This window comes from Danio aesculapii, chromosome 2 (genome assembly GCF_903798145.1).
Source record: "Danio aesculapii chromosome 2, fDanAes4.1, whole genome shotgun sequence".
Taxonomy (NCBI): Eukaryota; Metazoa; Chordata; class Actinopteri; order Cypriniformes; family Danionidae; genus Danio; species Danio aesculapii.
This window is the reverse complement of record NC_079436.1, coordinates 34729212-34756624: the sequence shown is the minus strand read 5'-3', so window position 1 is coordinate 34756624 and position 27413 is coordinate 34729212. Positions and strand designations below refer to the sequence as shown.

General features: G+C 34.7%; 1 protein-coding gene across 2 annotated transcripts; it reads right to left on the bottom strand.

Moving 5' to 3' along the window:
* Positions 1 to 3735: 3735 nt before the first annotated feature.
* cop1 (COP1 E3 ubiquitin ligase) lies at positions 3736 to 26921 on the bottom strand. Of its 2 annotated transcripts, none has more exons than XM_056478008.1 (20): positions 26309 to 26921; positions 25399 to 25458; positions 25191 to 25288; positions 25019 to 25083; positions 24788 to 24907; positions 22738 to 22806; positions 22589 to 22648; positions 21241 to 21332; positions 21093 to 21150; positions 20886 to 21000; positions 20657 to 20792; positions 15480 to 15623; positions 15268 to 15376; positions 13111 to 13192; positions 12892 to 13008; positions 12694 to 12811; positions 11882 to 12006; positions 10463 to 10623; positions 5019 to 5063; positions 3736 to 4826 (listed from the first exon to the last, which is right to left on the bottom strand). In XM_056478008.1, exons 1-20 carry the CDS (start codon positions 26596 to 26598, stop codon positions 4809 to 4811), a joined length of 2082 nt encoding a protein of 693 aa, XP_056333983.1. In that variant the 5' UTR covers positions 26599 to 26921; the 3' UTR covers positions 3736 to 4808. The 2 variants fall into 2 exon arrangements, with proteins under 2 accessions (XP_056333983.1, XP_056333991.1); XM_056478016.1 differs by having other exon boundaries at positions 21093 to 21147.
* Between the last annotated feature and the right edge of the window lie 492 nt (positions 26922 to 27413).

Genomic DNA, 27413 nt, shown 5'->3' with positions numbered 1-27413 from the left:
GAAGAAACAGGTGTTAATCATGACTTCTGATTGATCCGCAGCCGCCGGTCCCCAACTCCGCTTTTCACTGTTGAGGGCGTTCGACCACGCCTTCCCCGGCCACAATATAATTTTTGGTCACTCGCAGATTCAGTATTGTTTTGTGAAATTTGGACTCCTTGCCATTGGAGAACAAGAAATATATAGGTTCTGACTAAAAGTTTCTTCAGACCAACTGTTAACTTCACTTTGCACACATTATTGTTATCATGCACATATTAAATTCAGTTCATTTTAAGGCAAGTATTTACACATTTAGGTAAAATCAACTAATCACTTTTTTTGAACCGCTAAAATGACCAAGAACACTTTTTGCGATTAGGCTGTGCTCCATTAATCAGAGCTCATTATTTACATTACATCATAGAGAAACTGCAGGTGTGAGTAGGTCACCGGCGGGTGTTCAGGGTAATGATTTGGATAGAGACTAAAGGTGTAAAGGACAAAATAAAGAAAGAAAATTGTACTTTGGAATAATTTTTACTTCACAAATTAACCATGCAAAAAAAATATGTGAGCAAAAAACAACCAAACTATTAGTTGTACTTTTTGAAAACCCCTTAAGTTTGAATGTTGTGAGCACTCTGATTTGAAACCACCCTTCAGTATGTTGCAAAAGGCAGATTTATATAGCCTTTTCCATCTAATTATGATGTACATCGATTAAATGAAAAAAAGAAAAAAGTTAAGACCCCCTATTAAATACGCTGCTGCTCCTCAAATACACTGTTGCTTCCCAAACATCTCCAAAGCCTAAAGCATGAACTCTACAAGCCCCCTAAAGATGTTCAGATATCTATGGTAGGTATATATACATATATGTACAGTTGAAGTCAGAATTATTAGCCCCCCTTTGAATTTTTTTTCTTTTTTAAATATTCCACAAATTACGTTTAACAGAGCAAGGAAATTTTCACAGTATGTCTGATATTTTTTTTTTTCTTCAGGAGAAAATCTAATTTGTTTTATTTGGGCTAGAATAAAGCAGTTTTAATAAAAAAAAAAAAAAATTTAAGGTCAATATTAATAGCCCACTTTAAGCTAAATATTTTGGATAGTCTACAGAACAAACCAGACAACCTTTTTCCACCATTCCAGATCTAGTTCAGATTCTTGCATGCCATTTGTAAGCACGTGGAATGGAAGACAGTCCATGTCCAAGGGGTCATCAAAAGCATGTTGACTTGTCCACCAGCAGAGGGCGCTACTAAGTGTTGTGACGTTCCTCCCATAAGCATCATTTCATGAGTTTGCCTGATCATTTAGTCATGATGGTAATGTTAAACAAACTTGTCTTGCTGTCCTTGAAGAAAACTCAAACCTGAGGCTCAGTTTGAACCCCATGAGGATACTTTTTTATGAGGAAGAGGAGATGGAAACTGTAAGAATTGTCACTGGGATCAATTTTTTCTGCTTTTCTAATTTTATGGAAATGATCGAAATAACGATTCTCCTCCTAAAATTGTGTGGATGTTTTGTGACTTGCATCTGCAGACTTTCTGTTGGCTCAGATCAGATGGGATTGCTTTTTTGCCCTTGTACATATAAGCCTTGCATGCCCAACACTATGTTTGCCGGTTTTGAGTTTGTCCTTCCTCAATACTGTTGTTGACAGAGTAACTCACAGGCTTTGGCATTTCAGAGGTGCTCGGATCCAGACTCCGTTCTGTAACAATTTGGCCCTTGGCAAAGTCGCTCACATTTTTATTCCTGCCCATTTCTCCTGCATCCAGCACACTGATTACAAGAGCTGATTATTTGCTCACCATCTAATCTACCCTGACCATAATAAGTGGCCTTGTTAGAAAAGGATCAACAATATTTGCTTCACAGAACTGACTGTGGCTCATCAGTGTATATCAAATGATAAGAAACTAATTGTAACCCTTCCACCGGTAACCACATTGTCAGACATAAATACACACATAAATGCACACAAATTCCCATGTTACAAAGCATATTTTGTCTAATATGGACATGGCTGATATAAAGGCACGAATGACCCAAAAGCTATGATAACTGCCCTGACCATAATAAGTAGCCTAGTTAGAAAAAGATCAACAATATTTGCTTCACAGAACTGACTGTGGCTCATCAGTGTACACTCACTGGTCACTTTATTAGGAATAGATTCAACAAGAGGTTTATTCCTGAGATTTTGGTCCATATTGACATGATAGCATCACGCAGTTGCTGCAGATTTGTTGGCTGCACATAATGCGAATCGCCCATTCTACCACACCCCAAAAATGCTCTATTGGATTGAGATTTGGTGACTGTGGAGGCCATTTGAGTACAGTGAACTCACTGTCATGTTAAAGAAACCAGTCTGAGATGATTCAGGGTTTATGAGTGACATGGTGCGTAATCCTGCTGGAAGTAGCCATCAGAAGATGGGTACACTGTGGTCATGAAGGGATGGACATGGTCAGGAACAATACTCAGGTAGGCTGTGGCATTGACACGGTGCTCAATTGGTACTAATGGGCCCATAATGTGCCAAGAAAATATCCCACACAGCATTACACCACAACCACCAGCTTGAACCGTTGATGCAAGGCAGGATAGATCCATGCTTTCATGTTGTTGACACCAAATTCTGACCCTACCATCCGAATGTTCAGCAGAAATCGAGACTCATGAGACCAGACGTTTTCCAATTTTCTATTGTCCAATTTTGGTGAACCTGTGCGAATTGTAGCCTCAGTTTTTTGCTCTTAGCTGACAGGAGTGGCACCGGGTGTTTTGATGCGTTGTGTTCAGAGATGCTCTTCTGCATACCTCAGTTGTAACGAGTGGTTATTGGAGTTACTGTTGCCTTTCTATCAGCTTGAACCAGTCTGGCCATTTATCTCTGGCATCAACAAGTTATTTGCGCCCACGGAACTGCAGCTCACTGGATATTTTCTGTCTTTTTGACCATTCTCTGTAAACCCTAGAGATGGTTGTGCGTGAAAAATCACAGCAGATCAGCAGATTCTGAAATACTCATACCAGCCCGTCTGGCACCATCCTCCATGCCAGGTTTAAAGTCACTTAAATCACCTGTCTTCCCCATTCTGATGCTCGGTTTGAATTGCAGTAGATCGTCTTCACCATGTCTACATGCCTAAGTGCATTGAGTTGCAGCCATATGATTAGCTGATTAGAAATATGCGTTAACGAGCAGTTGGATAGGTGTACCTAATAAAGTGACCGGTGAGTGTATATCAAATGATAAACAAATAGTAACCCTTCCACTGATAATCACATCATCAGACATGAACAAACACATATAAATGCACAAATTCCTTAGTTACGAAGCATATTTTGTTCAATATATATGGACATGACTGATTTAAAAGCACGAATGACCAACAGGCTATGATAACTGCAAATGCAGCAATCTTATCAAAACTATATCAATGCCAAATTTCAGACAGGACAATACTGCAAAATATAGCTGAAAACAGGGGGAAAAGAGTGGAGGTGGGTAAAAAGCAGTACATTTACCCTGATGAAAATCTATGCTAAATGAACCTCCTCATGTTTTCTAATATTAAACTCTAAACCCATCCCGATGCAGAAACACAATCAAAATGAGGCAGAAATGGACTAAATTACAGAAAATCCAATATTTACTGCAATATAAACTAAGAAAGGAAGAGGCTTTTGGAAAAAAAAAATCCATTCTCATCAGAAAGATAACACTGTGTATAACCAAAGAAAAAAAATTGTTTATTCATTCAAATGAACGTGTTAAAATGAGTAAATAAACAAACAGAATTACTAGGATGCAACAGAGAACATACAAATAAAGCTTGAAACCTAAAGGCTATTATGGGTCCAATGTTCACACAATTTCTATAAATTATTCAAATAAATAACACTTGTACAAGAACTCAAAGATGAAAGAGCAGCAATGTTATGAGTGATGTTAAATAATCCCAAATGAAGCATACATAGTGTCATTACGCCTTTTGACGAGATACAATTTAGTCCGTGTTTGAAAATTTACGAGCCCTGGGCAACATAGCCAACTATCAACTGAAAAGCACTTCTGTCGGGAATTAGATCCTGAAATCATGAGAAGAAAAGTGAAAAGAATCTCATGCAAAAGGTAGTAAATGACTTCTTGGGACTTACGATACTTAAATAGTTTCAAAATGAGGTAAATACCAATTTAAGAGTATATTAAGTATACTTAAAGAACACCCCTGCTATAAGCATGTCCACTTCACCAACAGAAAAGCTAAAGTAGGTCCTTTAATTGCATTTGGGGAGACCACCGGAATATGCCAAAGCTTACACATCTTACGGACAAACAGACACTGTGTATAAAAAAAAAAATCCAGAACGCAATAGCCTCAAAAGAATCAGCTAATTTATACGAAAAAAAATATTTCATTGTGTTATGGTCTTGTGCTTTGGCCTTAAATGTCTCGTAGCTCTTGTTCTGGCTAGAATTACCTCTAGTAAAGGTTTTGTTTGAGAATATTTCCTGTCCTCCACGTTATTCATCAAAAACTTTTATTTCAAATAGTGGAATTTGCGCTCGTCTTCCTGTCGGCACAAACACGTCCTCATATCTCAACATTTCACATACAGCGATAGTATGACGACGCAGAATGATTGAGTTTTTGCAAATATAATGCTGATAAAAACCAGTTCTGCTGGTTGTTTTCTTGGAAAAGAAACAAACTTGCTTCAGTTCTGCCGCCCTTTGAAAGCCGCCAGTGAAAGAAGCAACAGTTCTTTAGTAGGCTCCGACCACTGATTCGAGTGGACCTTCAGACCAACTCAAGTACCTTCGGAAATGAGAAATAAAACATCTGTAGCATGCAGCTCATCCACAAAATCATTTGAGAGTTAAGAAATGCAATGAAATATTCTATCAGAACATGACAACAGATCCTCCTGCTTTAAGAATTAATAAAAGCTCTCTGCAGTAAATATTGACTTTTGTGTTGCTGTTTAGCTTGTTTTGCACCACAACTCACCTTGATTGTTCCTTGACTGTTGGCTGCAATCAACACATTTGACTCCTGAGAATCAAAAGAAAGAAAGAAAAGCAAGTTTATTATACACAATGGTAATTCAAAGTGCTTTACATAAACAGGAATAAAAGAAACAAGTATAAGAGATAAAAACAACAGAATAAAAATGAATAAAACAGATTAAAATGTGTTAAAACGGGTTTTGAAAGAATGAAAAAGACAGACAAAGTGTGATATTTTGGACGTAGCACAGTGCTCATTTAGTAAAGGCACAACTTAACAGATGTGTTTTAAGGCCCTGTTTACACTAATACGTTTTAAAGTGCACATGTTTTGCTAAAGTTATGCCTTCCGTTCACACTTCCCTCGAGTTTTCGAGCCCTGAAAACGGAGAGTTATGGAAACGCCGAAGAGGCCGTTTTGGTTTTAAAACGCTGCTGCTTCATGTCAGTGTGGATGGGGGAAAACGGAGACATGGCTGCAGACATTCGTGCAACCTGATTGGTGCTTTTTCCCAATATTAAGTGCACAAATTTCAATCTTGCATCCTTTCTTTGCAAGTTCAGACTTCGCAAGTTATGGAAAACAAACTTCCGAGGACACATTGGGTAAATCTTCAAAGGGAACAGTGTACTTTATAACGTCATTCAAATCACCTTGACTACGTTACGATATTTCACTAAAATAAATCAAATGAAAACATGATATGAGGAACTGTCAATTTTCATTTTGATATTAACAACTTGACAGACACTAAAAATGTTGAGGCGTTGTGTAGCTACATATTTATATGACCGTCATCTTCACTGTATGCATATTCATATCAAACCAGAGCCTATAGCATAACTGCCTCACTTCATTTTCAGTGAAAATATAAAACATACCCCCTCTTTTGCTGAATATCAGTTTTAATAAATAATAATGGCAAGTATAAAAAAGTATAATGTACAACAAGTTTAATACTGTAAAAATCAGTCAAATGTGCAGAATCGGTGTACGTGGTTACATAAGTTAATATATTAACTTATCTTTGCACTCAGCCAAAACACGTTACTCAAGAACAAGTGATAGATTCAAAAGACCAAAGAGTTGTTAGATAGAGACCAGATGAATGAAATATCACGTTTAACAACTATAGTGAGATGAGATCCAGCGGTAGATTCTTGATGAACTGTCCGACATGCGCTGCTCTCATCTGGGGTTTTGTGCTCAAAGCAGCCGCTGACTGCCTGGAGCTCAGACATCCGCATACGCTGCAGCACATGCCAGTGTATGTGTGTGTGTGTGTGGTCACATGATGTGCGTTTTCAGTGGTGTAGCATGGATTGAGATCTTTGCAGAAATGCTAGGTGAAACGCCCGAGTGGACGTGGATCGTTTTCATTCTAAAACAACATTTTAAAACTAAAACATATTAGTGTAAACGGGGCCTAAATCTTGATTTGATTGTGCCTAATTTTGGAGCATGTCTGATCATTTATCAAAGTTGATTCCAGCAGCGGGGGGCATAGTAGCTGAGGGCGGATTCACCCTGCCTTGACTGAACTGAGAGGTTGACTTTGACTAAGTGAGTGCATTGAAAGATTGTGTGAAATAAGTTTTTGGCCTAATCTCGATAGGAATGTAGGCTCTGACAAGATGTATGCATAACCTTCCCTGGTCATTCCAAGCTTAATATCTTAATGTTGTTATATGGAGACAAAAAGCATTGACATTTTGTTTGCATGTAATTTATGTAGGGATGCGAAAAGAAATTAATTAAGACCAAGACTCTAAGCTGAAATTCTGTCTGGTCAGCATATTGGTTTTGCACACAATTATTGAGTTTTTTTTTCTACGGGAAAATGTCAAGTTTATAAAGTCATGTAATACACAAGGGGAAACTGGAAGCTGGGCTAATGTTTACATGGGAGTTTCAGTTGATCAATCAAGCAAAACATGAATCTGCATTTTTTTAAATATCTATTTCTGAGCTGACTAGGCTTGATCAGAGTTGTTTATTTACAATGATAAGCTGTCCCATTCTGGTGTCCGCATCAAATTAAATTAACAAAGGTGACTTTATATACACGGAAAGCATAATAAATGGAAGTGGCTAAAATTTCTAAAACATTTGTGAAAATATATAAATATAAAATACTGTTTCACATCAATCAGTGTAACAGATTTCATTAATTCATTCTTTTTCAGGTTACTCCCTTTATTAATTAGGGGTCGCCTCAGCAGAATGAACCGCCAACTTATCCAGCGTATGTTTTACACAGCGAATGTCCTTCCAGCAACTACCAATCACTGGGAAACACCCATACACTCTTGCATACACATACACTACGGCCAATTTACCTTATTTAATTCACCTGTATCGCATGTCTTTGGACTGTGGGGAAAACAGGAGCACCCGGAGGAAACCCGTGCGAACACGGGGAGAACATGCAAACTCCACACAGAAATGCCAACTGACCCAGCCGGGGGCTGGAACCAGCCACCTTCTTGCTGTGAGGTGATCGTGCTACCCACTGCACCACCGTGCTGCCCCGTGTAACAGATTTAGTAATATAGTATAATATGATATAATATAATTCATTGACTTTCCTTCGTCCCTTAATTATTAGGGGTCGCCACAGCGGAATGAACTTTTTAAAATTATCCAGCATATGTTATGCAGTGGATGCCCTTCCGGCTGCAACCCAGAAAGAACATGCAAACTCCACACAGAAACACCAACTGGTCCATCAGGGACTCAAACCAGTGACCTTCTTGCTGTGAGGCGACAGTGGCAATCACTGAGCCATCGTACCAATATAATATAATATAATATAATATAATATAATATAATATAATATAATATAATATAATATAATATAATATAATATAATATAATATAATATAATATAATATAATATAATATATAATATATCTTAGAATATATCAAAGAACAAGATATCAAACTTCATCTATGTGATATCAACTGGTTTGAAGGATAGCAGTAAAACTACATATACTGTATACATATGACCCACATGATTCCTAAACAGAGTCTTTTAATATGCTATGGAATAATTATCTTATTAAATATGCCTGGTTCGATTAATGTGCTTTTTGTTGTGCAAACCAAGATTATTGTGCATTTTCAGTTCTATTGGCATATTATGCAATCTATATTTATACATCTTATATGACAGAATGTTAGAAATTGTATGAAAGGCACATTTTATGTCTACCAAGCAGTACAAGAGTTCCAAATCACAGAGGATTTCTCAGACAATGTTGTCTAGGCAACTATCTGAAACAAGTTTCAACTGAAGCACTAAACTGGCTAAAACTAAAACAATATTAAAGCTAAATAAAACACTGAATAATAGTTCCAAAAAAAAAAAAACCAAATAGAAATTTCTCAAAATTAAAATATTAATATTTACAGTATCAAAATGAAAGAAAAAATTTCTAATAATAGTAATAAATTAACATATCTTTAAAATGTTCATCTATCTATCTATCTATCTATCTATCTATCTATCTATCTATCTATCTATCTATCTATCTATCTATCTATCTATCTATCTATCTATCATTACCATACACAGTTGAAGTCAGAATTATTAGCCCTCCATTGAATTTTGTTTCTTTTTTAAATATTTCCCAAATGATGTTTAACAGAGCAAGGAAATTTTCACAGTATGTCTGGTAATATTTTTTCTTCTGGAAAAAGTCTTATTTGCTTTATTTTGGCTAGAATAAAAGCAGTTTTTGAATTTTTATAAAAATCATTTTAAGGTCAAAATTATTAACCCTTTAAAGCGAATTTCGTTACTCTACAGAACCAACCATTGTTATAGAATAACTTGCCTAATTACCCTAACCTACCTAGTTAACCTAATTAAGCCTATAAATGTCACTTTAAGCTGTGTAGAAGTGTCTTAAAAATATCTAGTAAAATATTATTTACTGTCATCATGGCGAAGATAAAATCAGTTATTAGAAATCATTTAAATTTAATTAAATTTACTAAAATTATGTTTAGAAATGTGTTGAAAAAAAATCTTATATCCGTTAAACAGAAATTGGGAAAAAAAAACAAAACAGGGAGGCTAATAATTCTGACTTCAACTATCTATATATATATATATATATATATATATATATATATATATATATATATATATATATATATATATATATATATATATATATATATATAAACTAACATTAATATACACTACATAAATTATGCTATAACGTAATAGCAAATATTGTGTGCAAATATAATAATATAAAAATATAATAGCAAATATAAACTGAAGAAAAAAAAAAAAAAGATGATCCACTTTATGAAATTAAAGTATGAAATTAAGAATGAAGAATATATATATATAGGCGAAATCTAATAAATACATACAAAAAGTCTTTCATCATTTTAAATGAGGGCTCACAGATTTAATAGGTCTGCCTTTAAATTACTAAAGATTTTAGGATAGAAAATTTTTACTATCGCATAATAACATTCTCAAATTCTATAATGCTAATAATTAATTATTTTGCTATAATGCATCATTTACTTTAGCTGAGCTCTGACAAAATGAAAGTGGCCTAAAGAGACACACTTAAATGTTCATATTTTACGATTTAAATAAAATATCCTAATGTAACTGCAGGGAAAAAAGTTTCACAGACAAAACTTAAGGCTAGGCTAAATTGTTTGTTTACATTTCAAAAACATCACTGAAATAGTTTTGTCTCCAGATGCACACCAGTAATTTTTTTCTGAGGTATTTTTATAAAAGCTGCTTAAAACACCCTAATTTAAAGGGATAGTTCACCCAAAAATGTTAATTCTGCCATGATTTACTCATCCTCCACTTGCTTCCAACCAGTTTCTTTTTTCAGTTGGAGACAAAGGAAGATATACTGAAGATAGCTCAAAATCTTCCATAGAACATTTTGTTCAAATTATAGATGTCAATGCCTTTTTCCACCCCTGAACATTCTTCAGAATATCTCAATTTGTGTTCAACAGAAGAAAGAAATTCATAAAAGTAAAAAATTTGAGTAAATAGTGAGGACATTTAGATTTTTGGAAATTTTGTGAACTGTCTTTTGAACTAAGGCCTAGTCCTGCACTAAGATCATGTCATGCCCATATAGACACATATGCACAAAATTCACAGTGAATTTGCCTCTATCTTAAAAACTTGACTATTAACAGCAATCCATGTTATTCAGATGGTGAAACAGAGGAGCGTGGGTTTAATAAGCATGGACATCTGAATGCGGATACAAAACTTCTCCCAGCCCACTGTCCTACACTACCCTGCTATTACTTGTCCTCATTGTACCACCAAATGCAGCTCCACTGCCCCCATGTGCCCTCATGGCTCTTACTGTTCTGCTGTTGGTTCTAGAAGAGTGATTTATCATGCTGAATGTGAACGAGATAAGACTGAATCATACCCCATCAGGTAGAGCTCGCCAGCACACTGCACTGACAAACTCATTGGTGTCGTCCTCCTTCTTGTCCTTGTCCAGGACGCTCTTCACAGTGTCAAACTTGAATGTCAGCAGCGTCTTGGAAAGGCCTTTGTAGTACAAGTACAGCGAGTTGTTTTCACTACCTGTGGGGTTATAAAACAAGAGCATTTCTATTGGGCTGTTGAATTATTCGAAAATAATGCACACCTGACGTGATGACGCCGCTACGATGTGTAATTTGAAATAACTGAAACTGTTCGGCATAGTCTCAACATATTGTCAAGACCTGCCTGGAACAACTTTAGCTGTGTGTTTTTCTGTAAATAGCTACACATTTTAGAATGTGCATCAGCAATTCGATTAAGCAATAATTTCCAGTAGTGCAAGTAAGAAAAAATTGATGCAGGTGTTGAATTATTAAAAAATAATGCACACTCAATGTGGTGATGCTATTATTTTCGAATGATTTAACTGACCAGTATCAATTGTTGTTTATGTTACGATTACCACAGCTGAAGACTTTGTTCAGAGGATTCGTCAAACAGCTTTTAACTATCCTAGGCTATGAAACAATTGAAATCCTGTAGTTATGAGGAACTGTAATGTGTTCAAGACCTGCCTTCGACTGCTTTAGCTGCGAGTTTATCTAAAAACTACTGACTTGTTAATTTGGACATCACATGCCACACTTTCTGTGTTCAAGCCCTCTATCAGACTATACAGAGTGGTTTTACAATTGCTATTAAAAACTGTGCTGTAGTGTGCTGTAAAACTTTGAAAAATAATGATTGTAATACTTTTTATCCATACCTAAAATCAGCCGGATAGAGACTGAGATTCATTTTTTATAATTCGTCAAAATATTGGTGGAATTTTTAAAATAATAATAATAATAATGAACAGTCAAGCCTGAAACTATTCATATCCTTGGCAAATTCTGTCTTAAAGTTACTTTTATTCAACCAGCAATTAAATTTTTTTGACTGGGAATGACACAGGCTTCTTCTAAAAGATAATAAGACGATGTACAAGATGCATCATTGTGGCTTTTATAAACATTTGAACAAAAACTGTCAGAATTTGCCAGGGGTTTGAATAATTCCAGCCTTGACTGTATATATATACACAAGAAATTATTTTATATTCAAAACTATGATAATGATATATATATATATATATATATATATATATATATATATATATATATATATATATATATATATATATATATATATATATATATATATATATATAAATATATATATATATATATATATATATATATATATATATATATATATATATATATATATATATATCATAGTTTTGAATATAAAATAATTTCTTGTGCCAAAAGCAAACCTTTTTGTTGTTTAATTAATTTTGTATCATGCCACTCACCACATGCTACATAGTCTCCATTTGATGCCAAACCCACAAAGTTCTTCTCATTGATGTGGCCTTTGAAAGAGCGCAAACAATGAGGCTTGTTCACGTTCCAGAGTTTCAGCTGGCTGTCTGTTGAGCTGTGAACACAGTGTAGCACAATTAAACTCTGGTCTCACTTTAAAATCTTAAGACTTGTAATTTATAATTAGTCTTTAATTATACTTTAAACACAATACTTATAAGCCATAACTTAGGGCCAGACAGAATCTCTGGACATTTTTTCTGTGCAAAATATTGTAAACTGTAATCTGTGACTTTATGCCGAATAATACATTTTTAACTTTTATTTAATGTTTACAATGCAAATCCAATTAGATCTACTTATCTGGTAAACAAAGTTAAAATGATATCCCTCATATAATATCTACTAAAAGACAAACTATATAGTAAATAAATCATATAAATATTTAAATATTTGCCAATACTATTACTGACATTACTTTAAAAACAGAATAAATAAAAACATACACACATTTACACAAGTAAATCAAGACTCAATGAGCTAAAACTCTGCTGAATTCTGCACACGCATTTCTGTGGACCTACCTGCAAACTATAAATGTGCCATTGTTTGGACTTTTTATGCCTGATTTTCTTTTCTTTTATAACAAAAATGACCACAATTTTAGCTCAAAATCTTCTATGAGTAAATAAACAGCAATTTTCTGAACTACCCCTTAACTTATTTCCACTGACCTAATACTCAAATTATTTTCTACTGATAAAGAAAAAAAAAAAAACACAAGGACTTTGAGTATACATACGCAGAGACAATTTCTTCTCCATTGACAAACTTGGCATAAGATACTGCTTTCCTGTGGCCTTTGAAAACCATGATGGGCTGCTTAGTGTTCCTCAGGTCATAGTAGTGCACACAGTGGTCTGTAAAAGATTTAGAACAAAGTTTTAAAAAGACTTCTGCAGGAAGCCAAACTTTTAATAGATTAAAATGAATTATGTACCTGCACAACCGAAGGCAAGATGATATCGAGAGGTTGGACTGAACTTAACACAGCATACATTGGCCTTGGCTTCAATGCTGGCTACTGAATTGTCCAGGTTGGTGGACCATAACTTGACTGGGGAAAAGTGAGTTGCATTCATGAGTATTTATAAAAGGATATCTCACTAAGAACTTCAAATCAAATAACTTGATAGGAGCGGTTCAGTTGCAGGAATACCTTTTGCGTCATCTGATCCTGATGCTAAGAGCTTGGGATCCATAAGGTTGAAATCGACACTCCAACACCGCTTTTCATGCTCCTGTGAAAAATCAAACCTGAAAATTAAGAGTCTAACATGGATTAAGTCTAAAGGTTTTGCAATTTATATTATGCTTCAAAGATGAGACATCATTCTGACCTGTACTTATTAAAATATGCAGAGGAATTAGTGATCATACTAAATGCTATTATTATGTTAAAAGATTAAAAACCGCCTGCAGAAAAATGGGTAAAACATGGTTTGACAGAGCATCACATTTTTAAATTACATGTAATTACTACTTTGAGGCTCATTATGAGCCCTAAATAGAGTCTTTTCAAAAAAATATTTTTGTTCCAAACATGGCTGAGTGGAGAGTTGGGCTTAGGGTCCCAATAACCACTAAAATTAATTTAAAAAAAATTAAATAATAAACATTTTTGTCATCTTTTGTACACAATGTACAAAACAACCTGTATAACAGTTGTCCTCTATAAGTACGGTTTATGCACAATTCATCAAGTCAAATGCAAGACTTTTAAGACCATTGTGAATGAAACTTCAGAGTTTAACATTAAGGATTTGTTCTAATAGCCTAGTTGGGCCAATGGAAAAAGAGTTTACTTGCTTCGTGAATAAAAATTTTATTTATTTCTTTGCTGCTTATTTTAAACATTGTGTCAAAACATGCTAAGTCCAATTTATTTCAACATAACTTTTACTTAATTTCTTTTTTGTCTTAAAAAGGATAAACGAAACGTATGCACAACAGTCATCACAACCAGGTCAGTGTCCTCACCAGGTAGCTAAAATACATTGAGAACTTTTAAACAAACGTTATTGCAGGAAAGATAATTAAACCATTATAGTAAATAAAGTTATAGGGCACCTATGATGAAAATCAAATTTTTAAAGCTGTTTGGACAGGACTGTGTGTAGGCAAAGTGTGTCCACTGTCATATCAGTGATATCTCCTATTCAAAACTTCCTGATGTTAAAATAAATTACCCAAAACCCAGTGATTTTGAGGCCCACCGCAACGTGACATAGGAGTGCAGTTTTCCCTGCCCATCGATTGATTGACAGGCACCATGTTTCTACAAAATGTTTTTTACAAAGAAACTGAGATTAAAATGTGTTTCAAGTCTCTGTGATTTTTTTCTGTGAAGTTTTATAAGTTTAAAACGTTTTTAAAACAGAGCATGTTTGTAATAAAGACAGTAAAATTGCTATGTAATTCTTAACTGCATGGTGTCAGTAAACACTAATGTGTGTGTATGTGTGTGTGTGTGTGTGTGTGTGTGTGTGTGTACTGCAAACAGCATTTGTGTGTGATTCATCGTTTCAGAAAGGCTTGAATTAACTCCACCACAAATACATGGAATAAACTTTCATGCTCATGTTTTTCAGCTTCATCCAGGTCTGTCTCTATCACTGACTGCTGTTTATCTGATGTAAAGTAGGAGAAGCAGACACACATGCCGGAGCGGTGGGAGGGGAGAAGCAGCTCATTTGCATTTGAAGCCACAGGTTACAAAACCAGCTACACTGTACTCAGACACCAAAATGGGCAAATTCTGGAGGCTATAATAAATTATCTGATGGGTATTTTAAGCTGAAACTTTACAGACACATTCTGGAGACATCTAAGGCTTATCTACATCTTGTAAAAGAGGGAAAATAGGTGCCCTTTAACAATTTTATCTTTGTTAAAAGTTTTATTAAAATGGTGATTGGATGGGTGTTAGCCTGATTGAGTAGATTTGCATGGACATAGGAAAACTAATAACCATTTAAAATTATTACAATTATTTATTAATTTATTTAATTAAAATAATAAAAAATATTTTTTAGGACATACAACACAATCTTTCAGTAAATATAAGACTTTTTATAGCCTAAATTTTAGTTTTTGAAATTGAAGACATTAAGGCCCAATCCCAATTCTACCCCTTAAACCTTCCCCTTACCAATTCTCATTAGCTTGAGGGCATAGGGTTAAGGTGAAGGGCTAAATGGGGGGGTGGAGGGGTTTGGGCCTATGTCTTTTTAGGACCCCGTAGATACTCTGTGAAAGTTACAGAGAAAAATATACTGAAAATAACGATGCATTGCAGCCTGATATACAAGTGTACCTGGTAGACCTTTGACCTTTGCCCAGTAAACCCATCCCAAAGAATGACAGTCCCCTCATAGTCACTGCTGGCTAACAGGTTTTTGTGGTAGCTGCTCCAACTGATGCAGCTGCAAAGAGACAAAGCAAAAGAAAAAGTGACGCTCTGCTATTCCACTGCATAATCCACCCAGAACATTCAGGCCAGCCCCTGATTTTAGACGCTCTTTATACCTAATTTTAGAGTTACATGTCATCTCATTGACAGGATAATGAATGTCCACAGCATCCTGGATCACAGTGCCGTACTCAAACACTTTAATTTTCTTAGTGACACCAGCAATGGCGAAGTAATCACAGTCGCGGTCAAACTCGATGCTGCAAAAGAGAGAAAGAGGAAACAGAACAAGTGTTAGCACAGCAAGTTCTCCTGACTGCGAATGCTCATTATCTGCTCTACTTCCACTCAAACACGGACACCCAATGAGACAAGAGCTGTAATGCATCCAAACTGCCTCTCAGACACTTAGGTGATCCCCCATACAAGTATGTTTGAAAAAATGATGGTGCTGAAATGTAAATGCTTTTTACTGAGTTGAGCAAGGTTCTTTAGTTGCTTGAGGATTGGTGTCAAGTTTCTGAATACTATTTAAAACATGGAAATTTCAGTCTGTTTGAGGCAATGATTATATCCGGAACACCAATACGCTGGTTGGAAATTGAGAAGTCAAGCAATTGATTTTTCACGATGTTCGGATCTGTTAACACTTATTTCCTGAATGTCTGCCATTTTTCGCTAACCAACACTTGGATTGTGTTTCCTGCACCACTGAATCTATAAAATAGATTTGTTTAAACTTACTGAGCTTACAGTCTCAGCTGAATGTGATAAAAGAGAAAGACTATAGTCATACTGTGAAACATATACTGTTGATCATCATATATTTTTTATTGAATGCCATGTCAGCAACCACTGCGATTTTGATGGCAAAAAGAATCATTAAGGTTCAATTAAAAACCACAAACAAATGAAAACATAAATTAGATAAGATTTTTAACATTAATATATGATAAAAATTCTAAAAAAAAAATGTTTCCTGGTGACACTTTGTTGATTATCTCCTTGAGTGAGTTTATGTAATAAAAAAAGCCTTCTGCAGTCATTAATATCAGGACAGCCCATGTGCTTTGCAGTAATTTTTGCAGAACAAGCACTGAATGGGGTATAAATACTGTTAATCAAACTATGAGTAAAACTAAGTTTATTATACTCACTATGAATGCATTTATTGACCAATAATACAGCAAAAATACTGTAGATTATTATAAACTTTTTGAATACTCCTTTTAGGGCTGGGCGATTTGGCCTAAAATCAAAATCTCAATTAATTGAATATTTTAACTCGATTATGATTAATGAACAATTATTTTATTCATTTATTGTATTTTTTGCCCTCATAGTTCACTGACTGGTTTGTACAGTAACTATGCTCACATATTACAAGTCAAAGATTTCTGAATGATGGTGCATTACTTGCTTATTTATTGAACATCAACGTTAAAAAACAAATTAAATCATGCATTGCCTAAAACAAATTTTTCTTATTAAAAAAGTGAAAATAATGTTTTTCATATTAAAAGTAGAAAATAAGCAGCATCTCTTCTGAATAAAATCTTGTATATCCTGTAAATAATATGTTAAACAGTGCATTTCTTGGATTTTCTGTAAACAAATATTTTAATGTAAATAATAATTCGAATGTCATGGAAAATATGCCATCTCAAAACATCTCTGGTGCAGCTTCCAAACGTCATCAATAAAGTGCAAAGTAAGTGCAAAGTCAGGCTCAAGAATAGGTTCATCATCCTACTTGACCAGAGTAGACTATATCGATTTCAGGTACTTTTCAATTAATCGCCCAGACCTCCTGCCCAGAACTCTTTTTATCTCTGTAATTCAAGGCTTTCTGTGTCAGATTCTTCATAATATTTTTAATATGCTTTAACATTTGCTATAAATGTTTAAAACAGTTGCGGTACTTAACATTTTTGTGATGCATTTTTTTCAGTATTCATTGACAAATATGAAGTTCAAAAGAACATCTGTATTAAATAGAACCCTTTTAGGTTACATATGTCTTTACTAGGCATGGGTGGATAACCTTTTTCAAGGTACACCGCGGTTGGTAAAAGTCAAGGTTTTAAAACCGTAAAAAAATTCTGTAATATCGTTCCTAAGGTATGTGTAATATTTTTTATTTACTTTTTATTTACTTATTTTTTTTTTTTTAAGACAATGGTATCTACAGCAGAAAAGATATTCAAAGATGCCATTTCAATTTGTAAAGAAATCTGTGTTTTTGAAACTAATAAAGACAGCAGAAGTCAATGATTCATTTTCATTATTTAGCCTGACATGTTTACTGCTCCAAAATATTTCAAAAAATAAATGTGTGTTTTACCCGCACATTTAAAAAGAATATATTTTAGAGCAGTAATCACAATACCATAAAGCCGTGATATTTTTATCCAAGATTATCATTCCATCAGAATCAGTCTTTAGTCTCTTGTCTTTACTGTCAGATTTAATAAATTTAATACATCCATGATGAATAAAAAGCCTTAATTTATCTCTCCCGGTCTTAAATAAACCTTAAAACAAAATAAAGTAGCCTTAATAGACAGGACATCTTGTACCCAGACACTGAAAGCATGCAAAAAGCCCAAGGCGAGATCTATTGCCCAATGTGTCAAACCATTACTTTTTCTGGTTGTTTTTAAAGAACCTGTCAAACTGATTTACAAATGATAGGGTTTCTGGGCCCCCTGGGTACTTTGTACTCCAGGCCTCAAGGCCTCAATGCCCCATAACCCATTTATCTTATCTTCTTGCCACATGTAGCAACAATCAATAGTAATAAGTGAGATACAATAAATGTACTAAAATTGAAGTTTATTCAATTAAATTATACATGATATTTAAATAATTATATACACTGTAAACAGTAATTTGTAAATTTAGTAATTTTGCAAAAAGTAATTTGCCTATTTTAAGCCTAACAGAGACTATATTTGCCAAATTTAAAGTTAAAAAATGGCTATATGCATGAAACCATTCAGACATATTTGGGCAAAAATGAGTTGACAAATTTTTTTGTCAACTTATTAGCAGACTAGCTGTCTTCCCTATCTAGCTTTTTCCTCTTTTGGTGATTGTTTGGTATCCTGATTTTTGCTGTGCCATCTCTTTAGTCTTTTCATCTACCTGAATGATGCCCACAGTTCAAAACTGCAGTTCTGTGAAGTGCCACATTTCAGAATAATTGGCAAACATCTTAATGGGACGCTTTTGGCAAACAGGGGTGCTTTCATTGTAGCTTGAATCATCATTAAACCACAAGCTATCAATTTCAGCTCCAACATGGTTTGTCAATGCATTATGTTGTACTTAAAGCGATATTTCAAAAAAATTAAATCCTACCATTATTTGCTCACCCTTTACTTGTTCCAAAACACTTAAGAGTTTTTTTTGTGTTCTGTTGAACACAAACCTGCAACAATTCACATCAATAATGGGAAAAACAAATACTATGGAAATCAATACAGTGTTTCTCCTAGGTTTACAGGGTTTTATTGGGGTGGGATTGGGGCTGCGGCGCGACGCACATGACTCAACGTGGTTGTTTAGACTCACACTGACACAAGGAGTCATGGTCTTTTAATGACAGCAATAAATAACTGAACAACTATTTGAACTGTAAAACCGTTTGTAAATTATAAATTAACATTTATATTTTTATTATTTTTAACATATAACATTTTTATTCACAAACTGTGCTGCTTTTGTCACTGCAAGGTATCTTTATTGGCTTCTGGAAGAACATTTCCTGAGCCTCTTGGTATGGAAAGTCAGAAATATTTGGCCCATTTATTGAGACATTTATTAAACAGATCTCTTATAAAAATTTAGATGTGAACATGTCATGGCCAGAAGCAGCTTTGCAGAAAATAATTCACCCATTTATTTTACTAATCAGGGGTCACCAAAGCAGAATCAACCGCCACAGAAACATTGCAAATGATGAAAGATGAAAGTTAGTTAAAATGCACATCTATAAATCTAATACTTCTTTACTAAAAGGAAACAGGCTCATAAACTACTTGTTATAGCAATGAGTGTATTACAAGAATTATATTATTAAATATTTATGTTAAAATAAGTTTTATCTAATAATTCCAGCCAGCTTTAAGTGGACTTGCAATATTGTCAAAACAAAGAACTTTCAGTTATTATATGTAAAAAGGCCTAAATACGTATCAAACTATTGACAGCAGATCTCTCAATGAGAGAGATAGAGGGATTTCGCGATATCTTTACTGCTCTATTCATTTAACCTAACAAATGTAATGCTTAGACCATGACTGTGCCTCTCGCGATCTGTTCCTTTGCTCCTTCACTCTCGTCGCTATGATTTCCGGGCATTTTAATTAATTTTGGGGGATCACGGAGCCGGTATGAATTTGCGGAAGACACGCAAGAGCTTTCGGGTTAGGTCATAACTAGACAGCTCACTCGCATCACAGCATAGGATGTGCGCGGCGTATCTGAAGAGCGGGGAGGAATGTGGGATGTATTTGCGGACCGGGCCGGAGATTATCATTTGTTTGCGGGCATCAGAGTCTCTATGCATTTGCGGGAGACTCTCGGAACCTCCGGTAGACTTGGGATGTCTGCATCTGTATATATTTTAGCAGCTGTGACGTGAGCGCAGAACAGAAATGACACGCTGTTGTGTAAATAAGATATTACATGAGGCTGTTTAGCTTGTTTATTAAAAGAAGTTGTGATCTGGCGCTATATATAGATAATACAATTAACGTGACTTCAAGGGGGGCGGGTACAGCTGTTGGGAGGGCGGGGCGCCCTCCTAATATTACAGTAGGGGAAACACTGCAATAGTTGCATTTTTCCAACATTTTTCAAACAGAAGAATGTCTTCCTTTGTGCTCAATAGAAAAACAAACCCCAACCTAACCCGAACACTCAAACTGGTTAAAGGTGAGTAAATGATGGCAGAATATAAATGTTTGCGTGAATTATCCCTTCAAACCAGTTTAACTAAATCTGATTAGTGATAATGCATAGTTAAGATAAAAATATGGATGTTCTAACTGATAATACATTATAGAAGAAGATGAAATTCACAAGTAACATAAGTAAAAACTAATTCTTTAAATAAACAAACATGTAAGAACACTTTGAAACGGGTCATTTTCTGCTTATGCAAAGAGAAGAAAAAAAAGGATATTATTCAGTAATACAATACTACCCTCTGCTGGCTATGATGATTTACACTAGGATGAAGTCATACAACATGGTCTTAACTTTAATCAATCTTTAGAAACCTTACCTGGACACAATACTGGAGCCATTATAAAGGTCACTAGCATAAGAGAGGGTGGCCAGAGGCCTCACAGAGTTGTAACGGGTAAACTTTGATAGACACTCCATGAAATCATCCAGCTGGTTAACAGTCCTGCTGTCATCTATGAACAAGAGTGATTGTGTTCAATAAAATAGTATATTATAGATGTGTAAAAAAGGACACACAGTCCATATATAGCTTTGAATCAACTGACCCGTTATTCGAGACATCCTATTGGAAAAATAACACTGTTCCAGATCCTCAAAGTGTGCCGTCAGTCTCTTCCGCCGTGATGCCAGGGTGCTGTTGTACCATGTTTGTCTTTTACTCTAAAATTAAGAAAGAAATGATGGAAAATTGCATAAACGTCAGCATTAATCAACCGACAGGAAGAAATCATGAATAAATGAAGTCAATTAACCTGTGAGTTTCCACCAAAAGGAGGCTGAATGTATTCTGAAGGATCTATTATGCTACTGCTGGAGACAGAAAAGGGGATTTATTTAGGGGAAAAATATTGCATACCTATCAATAATTGTCATCTCCTATTAGTGTTTTTTGGTTCTTACCTGGGTGCAGGAGAGGGAGCTTCAACTTGTGGCACAGTACTGTCTGAATTGCAGTCCATGTCACTTATGGGCGAGTACATACCACTCATTTCCTTTGGGGGAAAAACAGTATTATGTATCAGTTGAGCACAGCAGTCTAAAACATGGGGTTACAGGTGATTTAAAACAGGTGACAGTATAAACATTTGTGTTGTGATGTCCTTTTGAATTTACTACCTGAAGAAAATCTGAACTGCTTTAAACATTAAAAATAATTAGACACCAAATAAGCAAATGATAAGGATCATGTGATACTGAAGACTGGAGTAAAGATAGTGGAAATTCAGCGTTGGCATTACAAGCACAAAAATGCATGCATTAATATAATTTCTTTTATTTTGATTAAATTATGAATATTGGTAAGCATAACAGATTTTCAAAATTGTAACAAAAGTCTTACTGCCCCACATTTTAAATGGTAGTGGGACTGAATATTGAGAAAACAACAACAAAAACAACAATCTGTTGTTTAGGGGATCTGTGATAGTTAGCATTTTGGAATATTGCAATATATTTTGATTACTTGAATTAACAAAATTTTGGCAAAAAATAAGTAAATAAAAATCATTATAGAGTGAATGTTTGAGCATCTGATAGAAAACATCAGAACAGAAAACAAAAGTAACAATAAAAACAATAACTTAACTTTGTTTCTTAATGGAAAATATGCCATTTTGTTTGTCTACCTTAACAAAACAATACAATATTATTGTAGCGCATTTTATAAGACAATCTCAGACTTCAAAATACATGTTTATTAGATTGTATCCGATCAATAGTAATTAGTTGTAATAATTGATTATGTAATATACTAGAAATTTGCAAGTGAAAATATTTTAAAGTAAATAATATTTGTTTTAAGGATATAATATCACATATGTTTTGATATACCATATTCATCCAACTTTGATCAACTGAACTGACTAAAATCAATGATTATTATGATTCCAATTTTGTTAACAAAAAACACAAACATTATTTAATAAATAAAAACAAATAAATACACTAAAGATATTACTGTGCTTTAAAAAGAGAAATTAAATCATTCAACAATGAAATTTCAGTGTGTTTATATCCTAATTTCTTCATTTATTTATTGTAATCCAGCTTTTATATTGATGTGCCTGCACTGAGAATCGCACCAAGTCATATTGTGATATTGATTTTATGTCTATATATTATGCAGCCCTAGTATATAAACACGCACCTAAATAAATTAATTTAAAAATAGGCATAATATCCTTCCTAGACCACACAAATGACACCATTTCCTTTCTATGACAATTTTGGGTCATCATATTAAACTGACCTCCACTCGTTTAATATCCTCTTCCAAAAAGTTCAGTTCTTTTTGTAACTGTTCCAGTTGCTATTGAAGTAAAGACAGAGAAGTTAATGACCTGAAGCTGTCATGTGTGCATTATTCAACATTCTTAAAAATAGATGTGGAGGCTCAACCTCTCTTTTATTTCTTCTGGCCTCCTTCAGGAACTCCATTAAGATCTGTCGCTGAGCAGCTTGTGATTCCTGCAGAAAGAGATGAAAGATCAGTCTAAATGGCTCACACATTATGACAACACACAAAAATCAACTATGTTTTTTTTTTTTTAACAACAGGGATTCAGATTAAACTCGATTCAAAGTTTGAATAAATTTTCAGGTATAACAAACATCTAAAGCCAAAAAATTGTAGTCAATAAAAATGTAAATACAGAACACAGAACATACGTATATTACTAGTTAAATGTGCACCACATAACTAACAAAATTTTACAATAAATATATTTTACTAACACATTTCAATAGTTTTGATTTATTTTGATGTCACTATGGGCATTTTCACACTTGGAGATTGTTTGCTTGGTTCCTAAAGGTTTGACTATGCTTCATTAAGTGTGCTTTCAGACCTGTAGATCGATTGCTTTGTCTAAAACGGGGATTAAATCGGTTACAATGTTGCCATCAATTAAAAAGAATAATGAGTTAATTTAAAATTAGAATAAGATAATTTAAATTTTGTTTTTATTTACATTAATAAAGGGGTTTACAGAAGGAGTTGGTTAGAATGATTAAATTATATATTTTTATGGAGAAAATTACCAGATGACAGAGACTGTGTTCAGAACGTGAGGCAGACTGATCTTTTGAGTGTCAGCACCAATATAAACAAATCAAATCAGTAACAAATTAAAATAAAGATTTAAATTTAAATTAAAATAAAATACAATTTGTAAATAAACAGCACTCTTTTGCCCACCACTATCAGTAATATGTTGTTAAATTGGAATGACTTTAAAGTAGAATGGATATGTATCTCTGATTCAATAATAATTTATTTAATAATAGTTGCAGTTTCTTCTGGGTTCTTTCGTGTTTACAAAATGGAATATTGCATAAAACATTTGCAAATAAAGCACCGTTTGAATCCAATGAGTCAAAAAGAACAAGCTTCGTAGCTTCCTTATAAACTGGCACAAAATACAAAAAGAAAAAAGGAGTTTGCTGTAGTAGGAGAAGACACTGTGGGCATAATTGTTTACTTATAAATTACTTACACCTTAAAAAGACAAAGCAATGAATATGTGGTGAGATTTTGGAGGCATGAGGACACTCTTTGGAATGCCATACCTTCATGCCTATTTTTATTATTACATGATCAGTCACATTACTTTTTTGATTGGCATGCTGGAATTTATTCATTAAACACATTTCCATTGTAGTTTATGTGCATCTTCTCTTAACCAATAAACAGTTTATCATAACCAATTGTACATTTTGTGCAACATGTACAATTTCAAAATTGATTAGCATTTTTTATGCATATTTCCAAAATGTGCATAAAAATAGGAGGATGGAAACATAGCTATTGTCATGTCAAGCAGATCTGTGAGATCACAGAATAAAAAAAAATTGCATGCCATGTAAAAAAATTGTTTAGAAGTACTACAATACTGCATTTCATTTTTTTTTGGAGTTTTTGTTTTAAATGCTGCCAAGACATCCCAGAAGATGGATTTAGTTCAAACCAAACCATGATGTATGGAACTAAACTGTGAATTTTGTGACTGTTACGCCACTATTAGTTTGTTGGGTTATTTTCCACAAGTAAACCACTCCAGACCACGATTCACGCAATTGCAGGTTTACTGTTCTGGTTTGGATCAGTGCATGATTGGAATGTTCACAATTGCCTGCCTAAACAAACCAAGCTAAGTGAAAAAACTCAGGTGTAAAGGCACCCTTGTAACATTTTAACAGTTTTATGGGATTTATTTGAACATCCATTTACAAATCAGGTGCCCTAAAATTGCGGTAAAATACCAGAATTCATTTTTACATTGATTTTGATCCTGCAGAAACTTTAGTGTCTAAATACCACATGCAACTGTTTTTGGCCATTTTCAGCTTTTATTTGAGTGAAATGTTCACATAAGATGTTTACATAAGATGGCTTTTCCAAGGAACCCTGAAGTGTTACACTAATGTTATATTTAAAACGTATACAAACCGCCTCCAGTTGTTTCTTTTTTTGCAGCAGGTACTCTAATATGTAGTTGACATTTGCTAAATCCATATTCTCTTGATCAGCCCCAAGGACATCCTGGAAAACTTGCCATTTGGTTCCATTCTATGAAAAGCAGATGAAACGAGACATGTTAATGCTTCTAGTATTAAAATAGATAATCTATCTTCTAGCTTTAACTAGATAATCTAGTTATCATATGAAAAGTGATCTTACAGGGTGATCCCGTTTTAGACGCTTCTCTTCAGATCTCTGTTTTTGTTTCAAGATTAGTTCATTCACTGTAAAAAGAACAGAATGAAGTCAGTACTCGAGAAAATCAAACGTATACAGCAGGTAGTAATAGTAAGCAAAATACAACAGATGACATGCATCAGAATTTACATACCTAAGAAGTTGGGGTAAAGTTGATCCACATTGTCAATGATATAATTACATTTTGGGCATCTGTTGCTGTCCTCCAAACTCTGTCGTATACATTTATAACTAAATAGATATTAAGAAAAAATTATTTGATCAAAGCCTGCAAACGGTCATGAAAATGCAATGTAAACTACAAGATTAACCTTTCATTTTAGAGAACAAGGGCTTCTCACCAGAAACTGTGGCCACACTTTGTCATGTGAGCTTCCTCTATCATCTCAAAACATATAGGGCTGTTAAGTAAGAAAGAAAAAAAACAAATACCAGAAATTACATGCATAAGACTTGCTTCCCCTTTTTCAATGCAACGACAGAAGACTACAAGGTTGTTATTGTTATTCAGTACACTGACCACCAAATCGGAGACCACTAATCTTTTTAAGAAAATGTGATTATTAGCATAACTTGAGTGCAAAGTAAAGGCAAATATGTGTGCTTCAAAGACATGTTGGCACCAACATCTAATTAAAATGTAAAAAATAAGCGAGTTTTGCTTAAAAAAAAAAACATTAAACGAAAGTAAAACAACTTAAATTAAATATGGTTGAATTTATGCTCCATCGTCAATCAGTATAACATATATATTAGTATAAAAACAAAACATTTCAAATAACAAACCATTCATTGGTCAAATGAGTCTTTTTATAAATATGCTTGCCTAATTTAAATATGCTTGCTTAATTTATTTAAATGTATATAATCTAATGATAGAAGAAACAACATTACATTTTCAAGTATCAGTGTATGCCAACAGTTCTTAAAATAATATGATTTTCATCTGTGGAATTGATACAAGTTGACAATATGGAGCGGTCACACTGAAACATTGTGTTTAATATTTTCTTCGAAAAAGTTTGAAACAAGCTGATGACAGACTGTTGATTTATAGGAAAACTATCCCTTTAACACCCTGTCGACAATTATCAATTGACTTATCCGCGGAAGTAAAGGATTAAGCGCGGACCAAATCGCAGGATTTGCCAGGTACACCTGCAATTAAGCCCACATGTGGTTCAAAACAAACATACTACAACTTCATTATCGAGTCAGTTTAGCCATGTGAGGGAGTGTGAATGCACTTACCATACAAAATCATTACTCTTGTCCTCATAGGGATTGATCAGACCGTTGTACAAGGGTCTTTTCCTGCTTAAAGAGCCCAGACGAGCGCTCTGTCCTTCGGCCACCGAGAGCAGAGTCCGCGAGGACACCCCATTACCCGAGCTGCTCCCGTTCTGAGCGGCGCTGCTCCCGCTGTTTGCTCCGCCGTTGCCGCCGCCGCTGCTGCTGAGGCTGCACAAACTCCCGGAGCTTGTCCCGGGGACGGAGCCCGCTGCACCACCGGACTGCTGCTGTTGCCGAGTGCTTGACATAATTGAAGCCGTTCGTGCACGTCGGAAGGCCAGAGCTGAAGCTAAATTTGCGGAGCTTCACCGCATCCGGGCGGCTGTAGGAGATACGCTAACTAGCTAAAGCAACACCAATAAGAGAAAGGAGGCAGGAACTTCCACCGAGCGCGCTGCTAGCAGCGAAAGGCGCTTATTTCTGCACAAGTAAGGTGCTTCTTTTGCATGCAGGAGGTTCGCATTTGGGTCTGCTCGATGCTAATGTGGATATGCAGCTCCGCAGAGATTTGTTGACAACTCTGAGAGCTTTAGAAATTTCAGTCCACTGTCTGCAGGATGTTCACGCGAGAACTTCCCCGAGAGGAAACGCTCATGTGGCTCAGGGTTCAGCGGCATCTACTGGCCTGGAGAAAAACTGTAAACTCTCAAAACACTTCAGGACAGCTACTAACGTAAGTCGTCGATTTGACAATCTTCCAAAAACATACAAGTACTATATGAGCATCTCTATATTATGACGCAACGAACGTTCTCAAACATATCGTCTTCAATGTTGACGGTATGGCTGCATGCATGTAATTTAAATTGTGGAGAGCGAAAGTAAATTTCATTTAGGCCAATATAGCCTAATTTTCTTCATAAAAATAGGCCTATTGCATTTAAAATATTATAATATTAAAGTATTACTCTTTAATAGGCATGGGCCGGATTCTGAAGGTATGACAACCTTGGATAAAAATACCACAGTTTTACGGTATTGTGATTACTGCTCTAAAATATATTCTTTTTAAATGTCTGGGTAAAAAACAACAGCTTCCCCCTCCCCCCTTTGAACACAATAC